The sequence below is a fragment of the Ictidomys tridecemlineatus genome, chromosome X (genome assembly GCF_052094955.1).
Source record: "Ictidomys tridecemlineatus isolate mIctTri1 chromosome X, mIctTri1.hap1, whole genome shotgun sequence".
In the NCBI taxonomy this organism is placed as follows: Eukaryota; Metazoa; Chordata; class Mammalia; order Rodentia; family Sciuridae; genus Ictidomys; species Ictidomys tridecemlineatus.
Genome location: NC_135493.1, coordinates 25,954,638 through 25,972,381, shown reverse-complemented (window position 1 = coordinate 25,972,381; position 17,744 = coordinate 25,954,638). Strand labels below are relative to the sequence as shown.

The 17,744-nt window shown below is 33.3% G+C and overlaps 1 protein-coding gene across 5 annotated transcripts in view; it reads right to left on the bottom strand.

Annotated features, from left to right (window-relative positions):
- Positions 1–17,744, bottom strand: part of Tenm1 (teneurin transmembrane protein 1) — a 780,422-nt gene that overhangs the window by 255,517 nt on the left and 507,161 nt on the right. For 4 of the 5 annotated variants that reach the window (XM_040285140.2, XM_078034300.1, XM_005319330.4 and 1 more), the window contains one exon: positions 15,885–16,037. In XM_040285140.2, the coding sequence (XP_040141074.2) occupies positions 15,885–16,037 (153 nt within the window). The remainder of the gene's footprint in view (positions 1–15,884; positions 16,038–17,744) is intronic. The other variant, XM_040285146.2, reaches the window with a different exon arrangement.

The following is a 17,744-nucleotide window of genomic DNA, read 5'->3' as shown; positions in this document are numbered from 1 at the left end:
CATCAAATAATGTAGGTAAATGTAGGCCAAGAATGTATGTGATAATACATATTAAATTAATGAGTGAATGAATGATAATAGGACTCTTGTGAGAGGTGACATTGAAGATGAGTCTTAGATGAGGTAAAAGATTTCAACACAGCTACTGGAAAGGGTATTAGGGAATAAGAAAGTGAAAAGAGGAAGGAAACTGTAAAGGTATGGTATAGAGTATGTGTATAATAAAGGAGTAGTTAGAAAAAGAAGTGGAGGGAAATAATGACATCAAATTCTATAAGGCCTTGAATGCCAGTTGAACAGATTTATTTAGTAAAGGATGGAAAGCCATTAAATATTTTTAAGAAGAGGGAAAGGCTGTGGATGTAGCTCAGTGGTAGATTGTTTGCTTAGCATTCATGTGGCCCTGGTTTGATACCCAACACTAAAAAAAAATTTAAAAAAAGAGGTTAGGGGACATTAGATAGACTAATCTTGGGGCAGAAGTTAGAATGAATTAGAGAACGGAGATACAAGAATAATATAGAATTTATAGGGCAATGACTCAGGTGAAATGACATGAAGATCTACATTTAGTGTCAACCCAAATGACTCATGTAGAAAAGATACATTTCCAGTGAAAAATAATTTAATGTGAATGGAAAGAAGGAGGAATGCCAAACAATGCAAAGGAAAATTCTACAGCAGAGCTTCTCAAACTTTAATTGTATAAGAAAGGGGGGTCTTGTCAAAATGCAAATTCATGTTCAGTTTTTGTAATTTCTCAGCTGATACTCATGCTGCATGGTTCACAATTCACACCCTGAGAAGCAAAGTTCTCACGTGTGAAGGCTAAGAGAGGGTCAAAACTGACCCCATGATTCTGAGTTTTTGGTGATTTAGACAGTGCTGATAACAAAAATAAGAAAAATAGAAGGAACTGTTTTGTGAGAGAGGACATTGTCATATTTTCTAATTATTTCTGATGTTGTAGTTTAATATGCATTCCTTTGTCATCTGGTAGTAGGGAGGGAAGGGATACAAGAAGAGGAAAGGGAATTAGTTTGACTTGATCTTAAGCAAGGAAGATGACACCTCAGGAGAGGAAAGTTCAATTTGGCCTCATTTCATACTACCTTTATATTTTTCAGCCATCAACTCCATCTCCACACCAAACAGTTTAAAAACACACATGGTCTCTGTCCTTTGTGTTCACCAGCTATAAAATTAACAGCCCATTAAGAAACACACCTGCGGTGGCTTTATTCAGAGGCCAATGCCTTGCAGCTCTTAACTCCCTAAAATACTTCCATTATTGCTTTTTGTGTTAAGGCCAAGAGTAATAACTATTTTAAGAATGTTCACTGTTAACTGTTAATAATAGATTTCAAATGCAATTTTGAACATAATTATGTATTACAGGACACATAATTTTGTGGAATTGACATTTATAATAAAATACACCCTTTGAGATAATAAATGACCAACTGAGGACCTTATTTTTCACTGAAAGTTACATTTTTCCATTTGAGACAGAGCAATTTGGTTCCCAAAGGGTTGATTAAACATTTAACTCTTAAGGTCCTAGAACTGACAAATGTCTTCAATGAGCAAATGATTAACAGACCATGTTTATGTGGACACTTCTGTTCTCAACTAATTGTTTAGTTTATTGGACTGCTCTCCTCATTAGAGGCTTTTATCACTTCTTAAAGTGCATCACTTGGCCAAGCAAGCTTGTATAAATCTAAAACAATTATAAATGTTCTAGGGTCAACAAATACTGTTTTTTTAGGTGCTAAAAACCTACTTTTAATGACTCGATGTAATTTTTAAAATTCTAGTCAAAACTGGTTGATGGATATTAATCTTTCCATATCAACTCATCAAATGCTAGAAAATCTCCTCCTTCTGCACTTTATGGCATGATATATTACATAATGAGGCTACTTAAATGTTATTCACTAAATCAAAAGAAACTCATAAAGTTGTGTTGTTGGAGTTTCCTCATCATTAACAGTACTGTATATTTAGAGCACATCTGCATAGGTTATTTATGAAAAGAATTTTAAAAGATGATGATCTTACCCTTTGAGAGCTTACATTTAAGACCAGTGAACAGAGATGACAATATAGTAATGAGCATGTGGACCATGATTTAAATAAAGATAATAAAGCAAGGTAGTTGCAGTGACTTAGTATTAGAGAAGTTCTCATAGTGTGTAGATGAAAAATTTCTCAGCCTCTAACCTTTCAGAGCTTTGTGAATCAGAAAGGAAGATATCTCCCTTTTAGTAATCTATACCACTAAGTAGCCTGCTCCATTTTTATCAATCTCAAAATAAGTTATGGACTACAATATAGTGATTATGAGCTCATTTATTATTTCAGTATCTTCTCAAAGATGGAGCAAACTAAAAAGAAAAAAATTATATGCAGAAAAACTACAAAATTTGATTTTTTTGAAGAAATTCTGCTTTAACATACATAAGAAATAGATATGGTCAAACTTAACACTGACTGTGATCCTTTGCAAATTGTTAATAGCAGAACACTAAGGTAGAGTTTGTGTAATGTTCATATTTCACTTATCATTTAATCACTTGTTTTGCTGAAGCATATCAAAAGGCCCAAGGAGACCATATTCACCAGTAACAGAAAACTTTTCCTTGTACAAATTCAGAATGAAATGCAGAGAGCCACAAATCATATCACACTGTGCAGTACTATAGTTATCACAGTTTCACCAATATCCCCCAATTTAGTTTGAGGTAAACACCCTCTTTATAGGTTGCAACACAGGCATCAACTGCTGAGCAGGAAAAGCCAATGGCAGATAGGTTGTGTTGAAGCATGGCACATTAAGTGATGGTAGCTTAGTTCAAAAAGAAGAGGTCAAGCTTCCTGGAAGGCAAAAAAAAAAAAAAAAAAAAGGAAGGGTAGCTGGAATTTATGTCAGACACTATGTGCAATGTCTGCATCACTTAAACCAAGGTTTCATACATTGAGATCCAGACACATACCTGGATAGTAACAAAATAATAACAACATTGTTCTAAAATAGGGGGTAAATAACTATATTCTGGATATATATTTCTACTTAATATAGCTAGATATGCTTCAATGATTTTATGTCAAACAATCAAACATTGGTAGAAGATTTTGACATGTGGTTATTAAAAAGTATCCACTATTAGTTCTTTATGTGAAGATGACTAGATTAAAGGCTATATGCTCTTGCCCACAATAGTAATCTGAGCAGTCTTATAGAGACATTTGTAAATTCCATGAGAAGTATCTAAGCCTGTCCAAAGAAAAGAAAAATAAATAGGCATTAAGAAAACATTTATTTCATCCTCTAGCATGTTCAAATTTTTGAAAAGACTTTGGTATGGTTTTTAGCTGAATTAGTCCTAGTGTATGTCTCATGATTTACAGTTCATTATGGTCCTACAAATATAGTATCAGTTTCATAGTAACAAGTCTCTTTAAAATTTAGAATATCGGTTCTTGGAGCAAAACGGGGAGGTAAAACCAGTCTCTGTTCCCTGTGATCAAAAGCTATGAAGAGCTGAGTGTGATGGCACACACTTGTAATCCCAGAAGTTTGGGAAGCTGAGGCAGGAGCATCAGGAATACAAAACCAGCTTCAGCAAAAGCAAGGTGCTAAGCAACTCAGTGAGACCTTGTCTCTAATAGAATACAAAATAGGGCTGAGGATGTGGCTCAGTGGTCGAGTGCCCTGAGTTGAATCCCTGGCACCCAAAAGAAAAAAAATACGAAGAGATAAAGAGGATACAGCATAAGCTTTACCATTTCCATCTACGTAGGCTCATATGATTTTTATATTGAAGAAAAATATGTATTGAATTTTCAGTTCTTCAGAGGAAGATTATCCATATTATATATCATGGATAATATCCATATTATATATCATGTTTTTATATCCATTATATAACCCAAGAGCAGTCAAGATAAAGAAAATGAAGAATGAACCTTGAACATAGCAGGCATTTATTTAATAATTATACAAATGAATAAATAAAATAGTATTATTGATCATTTACTTCGTTCACAGTAACTTTGAGAATCTATTTTGACATTTCAGTGCAAGGTTTGGAGAGAGGAAGAACTGAAAGTATCTACACACATAGGCTTTTGGGAATTCATTGTGAATAAAATGTGCTTATAATATAAATAAAATCCCTCTAGCTTACTGACACTGAAAATAAATTGCTGACTCTGTTAAAAATTTCATTAACTAATCTTGAGAGACATATTACTATATGAGTATAAACAATATGTCCAGAACCTGAAAGACTTCATATTTGAGTACAACAGGTTATTTGGTATTACATATTTCTTTTCATGAAGAAGTGAAATATCATTGCTAAAATTTTATCCTTAATTAAAGACTTATTTTGACTCCATATATATTTTATTGAACATGTATAATATAAAAGTCATAATTCTCTTTTTAAAAGGATTTCCTTAAATTTTGTTGTTAAAATGTGCAATTCCCTAAAAAAAATAAATAAAGTTCCACAGTTCTTATCATGGGTCTACTGACCATTAAGTGGCATTCGCTGAAGTTAGTTTCCAAATATAAGGTTGTTTGGAGTTATTATACAATCTCAGAGTATAATACAAATTGTAGGATTTCTGTATGCTTATTACTAATAGTATATGAAGTAGCCGGTCTCCTGGAATTTCCTAGGTGAAAGCTAGAATTGATATAAACCCAAATATATCATCATTGAAAGGAATTACAGTTCCTAAATAAGTGGAAAGATATTCCATGTTCATGTACTGCCATCTTACTATTAAGATGGCAGTACTTCCCAAACTGATTTACAGATTCAATGTAATCCTTATCAAAATTCCAATTCTCATTTTGCAGAAACAGCCAGCCTGACCCTGATAGTAAGGGCTAAAACTATAAAATTCTCAGATGAAGACCTACACATAAATTTTTTCAACCTTGGATTTGACAACAATAAATAACAAAAGAAATGGTAGACAAACTGGACTTCATCAAAATTTAAAACTTTTGAGCTTCAAAGGACACTATCAAGAAAATGGAAAGACAGTCTATAGAATGGGAGAAAATATTTGCCAATCATATATTGAATAAGGGACTTTAATGTAGAATACATTTAGAAGATATATACTTCAACAGTAAAAAGACACATAATTGAAAATGGGCAAGTTGCTTGAATAGATATTTATTCAAAGAAGATATATAGATGGCCAGTAAGCACAAAAATAGAAGTTCAACATCGTTAGTTAGCAGGGATATGCAAATCAAAACCACATTGAGATGCCACTTTATACCTATAAGGGTGGTTAACATTAAAAAAAACAGAAAATAACAAGTGTTGGCAAAGATGTGGAGCAATTCACATTCTCATAAATTGCTGGTAGCAATGGCAAATTATGAAGCTACTTTGGAAAACTGTTCACCAGTTCCTCAAAGAATTAAACATATACCACATGACCCAGCTATTCTACTACTTGGAATATCCCCCTGCCCCTGACAAAATGAAAACAGGTGCTATCAAAAACTTGTACACAAATGTTCATAGCAGCATCATTCATAGTAGCCAAAAAGTGAAAATCCACAAAAGTTCTATCAATTGATGAATGCATTAAAAAATGTGGTATATTCACTCAATGGAGTGCTGTTCACCCATTAAAAATGAAATATTGATATATGCTGTGACATTTATTAACCTTGAAAACATATAAGAAATCAGAGCCAAAAGTTACATATTATATGATTCTATTTATATGAAATGTGGAAGTATTCAAATCTAAGGATACAACGTGCAAATTACAACAATCATGATACAACATGATTTCCAGGGGTGAGAGGGAGGTGGGGATGTGGCATATGGAGTGACGGGCAATGTCTGTGAGGTTTCCTTTTGGTATGATGAAAATGACTTAAAAATAAGTAGTAGTGATAGCTACACAACTCTGTGAATATACTAAATTTAGTGAATTGTGCATTTTAAGTCAACAATTAAATTATAGCTCAACAAATCTCTTACAAAATATGGTTATAAAGCATAAATTGACATAGCACACTAACACATACACATACAAACTATAGTGCACTGTCAAAAGAGATCTGAGACATTTCTAAGTGGTTTTAGAATGTTGCTTATTACCTAGAATTTGAACTGTTCCTCGGACAGGTCTTTTAAAACATGTGACAGGACTGGACAAGGTGGTTCACACCTGTAATCTCAGCAGCTTAGGAGACTGAGGCAGGAGAATCACAAGTTCAAAGCCAGCCTCAGCAACTTAGCAAAGCCCTAACAATTCAGTGAGACCCTGTCTCAAAATACAAATATAAAAGGGGCTGGGATGTGGCTCAGTAGTTAAGCGCCTCTGGGTTCAATCCCTGGTACCAAACCAAACCAAAGAAAACAATGTATTTAGTAGTAAGCAGAAGAGATGCCTATTTTCTATATTTTATACAATGCTAAATATTATTGTATATAGGTATGTAAGATATTAAGTTCACATCATTTTGGACTTTAGAATGTTGGTAGGGGGGCTAATCATAGATCAGTTTATCCAGATTTCCCTTTAATTTAGAATAAAAATCTCCTAAGTACAGGGTACTCATATCTACTCCCTGGGCATTTAATTAAAAACAATTATATGATGATCTACTTATCATATAGTTGAGAGTAATAAAGGAGTTGTACAACATTTTGTATTTGACCTTCAGACAGAGAAGCATCTGGCATAAGCACCAGTTTTCATAGGTACCATATTATTGTAGTCTTTAATGTCTACCTTTTAAGAACCCAGAAAAATCTTCATAATATCAAATGAAAATTTCTGAAAGACAAAACTCATTGCAGAGTAACATTAACAATATGGATAAAAATAGATGTTAATATTTATTGAACACTTACTGTGTCCTCTTTTTGAATTTATATATGTAGTCTCTTTCATATTCAGTTTACCATATAATTTGATGTCCCAGTTTATTTCCAAGGCTCCTCCCTGCTCTTGCTCGGCTTCCTCTGGGACTTTGGTTCCCTTCCCAATCTCCTTTCTTACTAGCATCCTCCATCTCTCCCTCTATTCACTTTTTATTCTTTGTCTTTCAATAAACCCAAATCTCTCTTGTTTTAGAAAAAAAGAGAATAAAATAACCCAATGCCCCCTTTTCTAGTTATCATACTATTTATCTCCTTCCTTTCCTTGCCAAAGTGCCTTCATCTGTTTCACTATGCACTTATCTCTTAGTCTATTATCATCTATATTTTCTCTTATCACTCTATTATTTCATTCTCCTAATTATATACTCCTTAAGGTCACCAGGACTGATTTTTCTTGTTTCCCTAAGAAAAAAAAATTAAAAAGTCGCATTATTTCTAAAAAATAGTGACCTTTTCATCTTTCTTTTAATCCTTTAAATACCTTATTTCATTTCTGTACAACAGATTGTATGTTATTTTTGCATTGTGCCTATATGTATCCAAGTTTCTTCTAGTTCTCTTATTTAATAGGAATCTTCTCAAGGGCAAACTGTGTCTTCTGCGTCATTTGTTAACTTAAATTTTTTTAGTTATAGATGGATATAATACCTTTTAATTTATTTTACATATTTTTTAGTTGTAGGTAAACACGATATCTTTATGTTATTTTTACGTGGTGCTTAGGATGGAACCCAGTACCTCATACATGCCAGGCAAATGCGCTACCACTGAGCTACAACCCCAGCCCCATTTGTTAACTTCTTTAGTACAGTTAAATTACCACGTTGATCCATAGAGCATTAAAGATCATGAGTTTCTGTGTTTCTGAATAGTACTATTTAAATTTTTCTTCTCTTGTTATTGTTTTAATGAAGGGTTTGAATTGGTTAAGCATGTCTTTGTCAACCCAACTTTCTACTTTTATTCTTCCCTCTTCCAGAAGAAGATGGTATTTGTCTTCTGGTCAAGACACTTTCAGGAGGACATACAATGGAAATAAAAAGGCAACTCCAATGACTAAGTTAACCCAAAGACTCTTAATACTAGGTGGAGGCAGAGAAAGGAGATATGATTATTATGTGTAGGATTACAAAAGTTACACAGTGTGAAAATGCAGACTTGTGCATTAAATACCTGAACTTTAGGACTTCATTTTCAATAGTAAATTTCACATAAACTAGAACTACAGTTGACTTCACAAAAAAGCTAGTAATGTTTTGAACTTCCTCCAAAAGTAACATAGGCTAAAATGGATATAAATACATCCTTACAGAACCAGATATACACATGGCTGATAAATTTCTACAATGGCCTGGCTCCTCCAGAAAACTAAGATGTTGTAAAGATGCTAAGGGAGGATCCCCTTACTTGGAAGCACAAGTCCACTTAGTGTCCTTGTTAGATGGAGCCTATTGACTATAAGGACCACAAGTTAGGTCCATTTTTTCTGGCATCATAGGAAAGGTGTGTATTTTGTTTTTTAAAAAATAAATAAAATTAAAAAAATTAAAAAATAAATAAAATAGAATTACAATGAAATAAGAATGAAACATTAAACATATATGACCAAGAACATTTAACATGAATTTTTTATACAATAAATAAGTTTGCCTTTTAGCATAGGGAATCCTTTCCATAAATCTGTTTTAGAAGTCAGGTCTCCAGTATGCTTTAGAAAAGCCTTTGTTAAAACTGAAGTATATTGATAAAGTGATTTAATATAGTTGAAAACAAGCTGCAGCACTCTAGCTGGGCCCTCTGAAACCTTGTGTTAGAGAAACATCTATATAGCATTATAGGAAGCATTTACTGTAATTTGCCATCAATCTTTAAAAATAATAATGTTAAGCTCCCAACAATGTTGTCTTTGTTAGTGCATTACTACTATTTTATTCATGTGGTTTGTTGTGCTTATATGAATTATTCTCAATTCTACCACAATGTGCTGGGCTATGATATCCTTTAAGTAAGATACTGCAACTGTGGGTTGACTCAAAGGGCAGCTGAGTACATTTTAATATCCACATGTCCTTTGAACCAATACTGAAGAACCACAGCATTATGCTGCAGGACTGTGTTCCATCTGAATGCACAATGATTACCTGGGTAGGGTTGGTGCAGTTCTTTAGTTTTGTACCACAAAATGAATACTGACCTGCTGATTGGGTCTGTGAAAAAATATCTGCAAAATTCTAAGCAAATTTAAAATTTATTTTTTTAATTTTTTTTTACTGTAGAATTCTTTAGATAGATTATATAAATCCTTTATTTTTTTTATTGGTTAACCTGTTTTTCAAAGGCCACAACTATCATTGCATAGATTGTTTTAATCTCTCTGTGTCTCAGGTTCGACAAAACAAAGGTAAAAAGGCAAACACACACACAGACACACACAGACACACACAGACACAATCCTTCCTCCAGGTATACAATGAAATGTAGTTGTTAAAGGCACATTTTACACTGTCAGTAAAATTTCAAAGTTCAAAGTTCAAAAAGCACTGTCTGTGTGTGTTTGTGTACATATATCTTTTAGATTGAGGAGGAGTGGGCAGAGCATCTGAACAGAGAGGTCTTTGATATGAAATTTAAAATTGCAAAGTACTCTTAGGGATATACATTTGGACTGGATGGTTTGAGATCTGAAATCTGGATAGCTGTAAATAATTAGCCTTGAGAAAACAATTTTATAAAAAAAAGGGCCCCAAAGTAGTGTAATAAACTAACAGGAAAAACTAGATCCCAATCTCAGCTCTGCTTATAATCATTATGTTGATTATGCAAAGCAAGTTACTTAACTTCTTGTGTTTCATTTTCAACTATAAAACAGGGTAACAATAGCTGCCATAGCATAAAATGGTTATGTGGTAAAATACATAGCTGTTTTATAAAATATTTTGAAATTGTAAATGGTTTCTAAGTGCCCTCTATTATTGTTATATACATGTCAGAAATCCAAACTTGTACTGCAGAAATGGGATTAATTATTCAAATTACAACAAAACTTGCAGCAAGTACTTTAAATGGAAAATATGGTTTACAATCATACTCTTCAACCATTTCCCAGAGTGTATCCCTTTTGTAAAGGTAAGTCCATTTTTATTTGGATTGACTAATTGTTCTTCCTTAACTGCAGAATTTGAATTCATTGACTCATGACATGCACATCTGGATTGGACCTTAGAGATAAACTCATCCTGCTGAGCATCACCGCATGTTAGTCAAAGCCTTAGAAACTGCCAAGAGAATGGATAGCATAGAAAAGAAAAGAAAAGGGAGTGCGAGGTTTGACAAAGATGTGCATCCTTCCATCACCTTCTTTGTTTTATATTTAAATTTCTAATTTTCAAGTAAGATTTAATTTGCAAAAAGGGATTCACTGACCCATTAGTCCTGTTCTCTAGCCCCTGAAAGGGTTGAAAGCCAAGCTCCTTTATTTTTCAGATGAGAAAGTGGAGTATAGAGAGGTGAAACTGTAGTCACTATTGTGTCTTGGCTAAAGCATCTTCACGACAGGATATAAATTGTGTCGTATCAATCAAATGAGTGTTGTTTACATGGTCATATATTCAGCAGACACTGACTAGAAAGTGTCATTTTTTTTTCTTCAGCTTTGTGGTGATTGATCTTGTAGGATGAATTTCAATGAAATGCCACTCCCCCTCAAGGCCAATCTTTTGCAAAATTGTTAAGGAAACAAAATCTACCTTTAGTATCCTTCAGTTCTCTCTCCCCGCCACCCTTCTTAGTTCCTGGTGTTCTGTTTTTGCATCAACCTGCAGGAATTCGGTACTCTTGGACTCAATAAATTTTATCTCATTGAGACAGCTACTGAAAATGTTGGGCTTTACCTGAGCCCTATGCTCCTGGAAAACAGTACTGGCTAAAAAATCCCCGTACTCTTTTGTGTTCTGAAAAATGGCTTACTGGAAAGCTACACACACACACACACACACACACACACACACACACACACACACACGAATACACGAATACACATGACATACTTTCCCTACATGTCTCATTAGCTAAATCTCTCTGTCCATTCTTTGTATGACTGCTGCAATTTATATATTCATGTTCCAGTATTACAATAATATATGAAAAACAAGATGTGGAATCAGATGTCCTCATTTTTAGTCCCAGACACAGATTCTCCAAATCCTCATTATTTGTCTCATTAATAATTACCTGACATTAAAATTGTACCCCCAAACTAGCTAGGTACAGAGCTAAACATTTTCTGCACAGTTAACTGATGGAGACTACCCTCAAGAACAAAACAATCCCTCTGTGGATTACCCCACATGAAACTTATCTACTCCTCTCTATAAAAGACTAAGCTAAACCTCTATATTGCAATAGCATGAATAAAATCAATTTCCTTACTTGCTCAGTTTTTGTGTTTGACACTTCGTGATTGAGAAGTTCTTCAGCAATTTACATATTTAATTTGTGTTACATCATTATGATAACGGAGTTGAAAAAACATAAAATGTGGAACCAGTGTCCTCAGTTTTAGTCCCAGTTCTTTCTGAGTGATCTTGAACTTTGGGGAATTAATTTTCTTCACCTTTAAATAAAGTTGTTGGACTGGATAAGCATGAAGATTTTAATATTATAAACTTGTTGATAAATTATTTTGCAATTATTTTAATTATTTATGAATGTTACATGATGCAGATTTAGAAGTAAGCCTTATTCCTATCTTCCTTTGCTTTGTTTGAAGTAGTTGTTATATAACGTTTGCTAGTTAAATGGAAAGAGTTGTGACTAGTTTGCATGCTTCAAAGATACTTAAGGATTATATTAGTATGATGCCTTAAATTCTATAAGTGTTTATTGAACAAGGACAACTTATGGTTTCTTTAAATTTTTATTTTGGCATATGCCAGTGTGAGAGTGTGACATCTTAAATTCTAGAATGTTTTAAAAATTTTAGCATACTAAATGTCTATAATCAAATGCCCCTTTTCCCTTTCATTTAGATAATTAAGTGCTGAAAAAATAATTCTATTTCCTAATGAGACACATATAATAAATGTTCATGAGGCACCAATTCTAGTAAATTTGATTTTTTAAAGTGCCTTTCAACTTATCCATCATCTGATGATAGTGATAATTTTAAAACAATAGATGTTAAATTGGTTAAATAAAAATAGCCCAAATTTTAAGAAAAGAAAACATCATATCGCAAGGAGGTCATCATATATAGAAAAGTTGCTACCAGTGTTGTAGGACCCAATTGAATGTAAATGAATGTTTTAAAAACTCAAGGTAATTTTCCAGTCTTCTGGCCTAATATTATTTATTGTTAAACACTGTGCCAGAAATTATGATATATACTTTAGAGCCATTGTCTCATTTACTCCTCACTACAACCATATGAGACAGGTACTGTTATTGTCATCCTTATATTACAGATAAGGACATTGGTTCAGCAAGGTTGTGTCAATTACTTAAGGTTGGAAAGTCAGTAAATGACACAGTCAGTATTCTATTCCACATGTGCCTGACTCCAGAGTCCAGGCTCTTAACCACAGTGCTACAATGCTCACTCCTCCAAGATAGTAAAGAAAATAATGTAAAAAATATTATGTGGTTGTCAGTTTCATAATTTAGGGTATAAAGCATCAATACAACCTTCCAGAACTGTATTTACAGGGTATGTGCTATCTAGAAAATTATAAAAGGATTCAGTTGACCACTTGAAAATATCCCTATATTGTATTACATCTTCTGCAAGGTTTGCTTTACTATACACATGGCATTATAAAAAATAGAGCTCTTTTTTTATTCGATAAGTAATTAGAAGTAAAGACCAAATAGAGTAGAAACATGATGTTTCTACTTTTTTTGTCCAGGATTCATAAAAAATCAGTTTAAGCTAATACTTTGTTTATATACTAACAATCTATAATGATTTTTCTTACTAAAGTATTAAATTGAAATTGTTTTTCCTTCTGTGTTGTTATACTTGAGCAGAATACAAATTGGTTTTTTAATTTATGAAATTTGTCACAATACTTTAAAAATATAAGTGAATAGAATTTCTCCAAATTCTATCATGAATAGATTCTGGAGTTTTGTTTTATTATGTAAAAAAATTTTGTGGTCTTCGTATACATTTCATGTGTATATTCAGTACACAGTTGACCCTGGAACCATGTGGAGGTTAGGGGCACTGATTCCTGCATGGTAAAAAATTCATGTAAAACTTATGACTCCCCAAAAACCTAACTGCTAGTAGCCTGCCATTGATCAGAAGCCCTACCAATAATATAATCAATTGATCAGCCCATATTTTGTATGCTATATGTATTATAAACAGTGAAAATATGCAAGAATTGCAAGAGATCACTTTTTTTTTACTGTGATACACAATTTACTAGAGGAAAAAAACTGCTGACCTTGAGATGATCAGTGTCACATGGTGTTTGAAGCAGATATTCTCAAACGTGAGCTTACCACAATAGGTACAGGAGGTGGCAATAAAGTTATTATACTACTACTGTATGCACTGTATGCACTACAGTTAATTTTATGTAATTACAATCTAATACTGCATCTTCAGGTTTACATTACTCTTGACTGTGAATAGTGCCATGAATGGTCTATAAGTATTTGTGTGCATATGTTTTGATAAATTTTAACTTTTAAAAAGTTTTGCATAAATTTTATGATAGTAAATGATAAATAAGCTATTATCTATATATATCATATATTTTTCTGCATTCATGACTTACCTGTTTTTTTTTGGGGGGGGGGTACCAGGGATTGAATTCAGGGGCCCTCGACCACTGAGTCACATCCTCAGCCCTAATTTTTGTATTTCATTTAGAGACAGGGTCTCATTGAGTTGCTTAGTGCCTTGCTTTTGCTGAAATTGGCTATGAACTCACGATTCTCCTTGCCTAAGTCTCCTAAGCACTGGGATTATAGGTGTGCGCTACTGTGCCTGGCTTAATTTTTTTCTGGCTACTTATAGGCTATATGGTTGATTGTGATTTTTTTTCAAATTGCAACACATCTTCAAATAATAACTGGCATGTAAAGGACCCTAAGAGTTCAAATATCTGTTATTCAAGGATTAATTATAGCACAGAAGTTAAGAAACAGGGCTCTGTAATCAGTCCACCAGTTTCTAGCTCTGTTATCTGGGGAAAATTACTTACTCTCTCTGTGCTTCTGTTTCTCAATTGGAAAATGGCAATCATAATATGTTTCCTTCATGATATAATACAAGTAAAGTGTTTGCAACAATTCTTGACCCCTGATAATTGTTAAAGCAATTTTGGCCATCATCATCAACCTACTTTTTAGAAATGTATCATAAGATATCTGAGAGAGAATACAAAATTAAATATACCCTGATGATACCTATGTGATAACCTATTCCTATCTTATATTTTTCATTTCCTTCAGATATTTCTGAATCTCAATATCAATGACAAGAAACCCTGAGCAGATAGATATTTCTTCAGACATAGAGGAATGAGAAAAATCAGGTAAAGGAAATTAGGAAGAAAAATCTGTGTGTACTCAAACCCCTTCTTCTGTCATCTCTGAATCCTTTACGCCCCTCAACTCCTCTCAGCAATAACAATGAAATTGTTGATGAGTCCAACCTAGAAACATATTTTCAAACAATATGTAAAGAAAACTTGTATCATTACTGAAAACTACAACAAAGCTATTATCTTCTCCTGAACTATAAGTATTATTTTTAAAAAATAATTTTTAGTTGTTAATGGATCTTTATTTTATTTATTTATATGCAGTGCTGAGAATTGAACCCAGTGCCTCACACATGCTAGGCAAGCGCTCTACCACTGAGCTATAACCCCATGAGTATTATTTTTCATTGAAGCATGGACCATAGCAAAGTTAATTATTTCAAAAGCAAAGAAAAATGAAACCTACAAACAACCCTCCAAAAGGAATTAAACACACACATCAAGAGTACTAGCTCAAGCAATCAAAAAACAACATATCCTATTTGGAAATGATGAACCAAAACACAACTATCTTGTTACCTCTATAAAATCATAAGCTTCTTGAGTGTAAGGTTTGGATCACTCACTTATTTGTTTATTTTTGATCTCCTAAAAATACTTATGATAGTTCTGGCTATACATGTTATCAATTTCTGTTTTTCAAATTGTCTTCCTGAAATTTAACACAGCTTGGGTCCTTTGTACTGAGTCTTATTTGAAAAGCAGCCATAATACAAACATCCAGTTGTTTTTAATGCTTATATATTAAAACTAACACCATTCAATGTGAATAAGAAGTTGGGAGTGCTCATATTATGATATTTATTGTAAATCAGTCAGATAGTTAGTTGAAACCCATGTTGGTTAAAGTTATCAAATCAGGACTCAAAGTAATATGACATTTCCCCAACTAGAAATGATTCAAGGTCTCCAGCTAGAAAAAAATGCTATGTTCTCCTATTTTGACATAAGCATTCACCCTCATATTAAGCAGAAAAAAAGCCCTTTTTACTGTAAACAAAAGAAATTTCTGTATGCCCTTTGTAAAATGTTATATAAAAATGTTGGGCTTGGACACAAGAGAACTTAATCAAAATCCCATGTTGCTTCAGGGTAGCTATATGTGAAATGTAATTTCCATTGTATTGAAAGTTCCACTCAGTAAATATTTATCTATTTTCAAAATTGCCAACATATTTGAAAAGTTTAATTGGTTTATACTCAAGGCACTGGAGAAAAGAAAAATTTGTTTTGACAATACATTTACATGTATTTATTCAGTTCACGTTAGAGTACTTCTTTCAAGTGATCATGAAATTTAATGTGAAGTGAAACCATCCTACATATGGTCTTAATGACTAATTTAGAAGAAAATTAATCAATAATCAATCAATCATTTTGATCACTGTACCTTTTTTCTCTGATTTGTCAGAAACTTTTCCTCCAATTGGAGAGTAAGTAGTATCCATGGATTCCGTCCCTCTGTTCCCTTTGCTAATTCCATTTTCATAGAGCTGTCCTTCAACTGGTTGCAATTGCCAAGTCAGGCCAAACAAATGTACTGCTGCAAGAAAACAAGTTATATATTAACTTATTCCAACTCACTGACAAGGCCTCCAAAACCAGCTATCCTTTTGTACCTAGAAACACTATAACCAGTTATCTTTTAGTTAGGTTGAGCAACTAGGAGTATACATCTACACCATACTTTTACTTTACTACACTACTTTTCCAATTAGCCGTTGTTAAAGCTCTGAAGCTACAGATATCCCAGAAATAGGGTTAGAGATGGGAGCATTAGCAGTAACAGTGGGATTTAACTCAGTTCTTCAGTGCTGTGACCCACCTGTTCCCTCTCCACTTACCTAACTTTCGTTTGCACAAGGAAACTACTGCAGAGTAATGTTAATAGACTATCAAGAGAACATGGGAAATCTTCCCAGTGGTTCTGATTCAATTCAATTCAATTCAATTCAGAAAATATCTCCTCATGTGCATAAGACCCTATGATAGCTGCTACAGGTGTTTAAGTCTAGATGACGAACGGCATGGGATTTGGTAGTATTGTAAGTATAAAATAACCATAATAGTATATGGAAGAATTGACACAAGAAGTTCAGATTTTTGAAAGAAGATTAAAAAGTATATGTAATTGGTCATTATGCAGGGAAATGGCACACTTAATCTTGATAGAAATATAAAAATACAGTGAGCTTTATGGAGGGAAATGTGGCACCATCCCCCCCACCAAAAAAATAAACAAAACCTTTAAAATCTGGTTGATCCTTTGAGCCAATAATTCAATGTCTATGAATTAACTACGAATGTGGCAGACTATGACTATCCATCATAACATTTGAAAATAATACTAAAAAGTTCTGATAAAGCTAAATATTCACTAAGTGAGGTTTCATCAAATAACTGGCTAAATATAGTAAATTATAAAAGACTGTGGCTACTGAAATCATGTTGCAGAATATCAAGCAATGAAATGGGAAATATTCATGATGCATCAAATGAAAAAATATCAGGTTCCTAAACAGTATGAATAGTATGATCTGAAATGTGTATGTGGTGTGTGTGTGTTCATTTCTGGAGCAAGAATATGCTGAAGTATATAGTACAGGGAGCTTACAAAGGATTTTTATTTTCCTCCTTATGGTTTCTATATTTTCTGTATATTTTACAGTGAACATGTGATATTTGCCACCTAGAGAACAAGAAGATTTTATTTGAAGAGAAACTGTTTAAAGGAATGATATCTTAAATTTGGCTAGACTGATCAAGAATGATTTTATGAATGAATAATTTTAGAGATGAACTTTGAAAAATGTGTAGGACTTTGATGGGTGACAATTGAGAGGGAAGAAGAGGCTGGTTGAACAATTATGAATTTGTCAAGTATAGGATGTACTTGAGGCAAAAGAAATGTTCAGATGTGAGTTGTCCCCCCAAAAGTTTAAGTATGAGACAATGCAAGAAAGTTTAGAGGTAAAATGAATGAGTTATAAAAGTTTTAACCTAATCAGTGCATGAATTCATTGATAGGAATTAATTGGATTGTAATTGTAGACAGGTAGAATGTGGCTGGAGGAGGTGGGTCCCTGGGGTCCTGTCTTTAGTGTATATGTGAATATGTGTGTGTGTGTATGTATGTATATATGTATGTATGTATTGTGTGTGTATGTGTGTGCATACACACACACACACACATATATAGTGTGTGTGTGTGTGTGTGTATGTGTATTCTTTCTTGAGCAGAGCTTTCTTT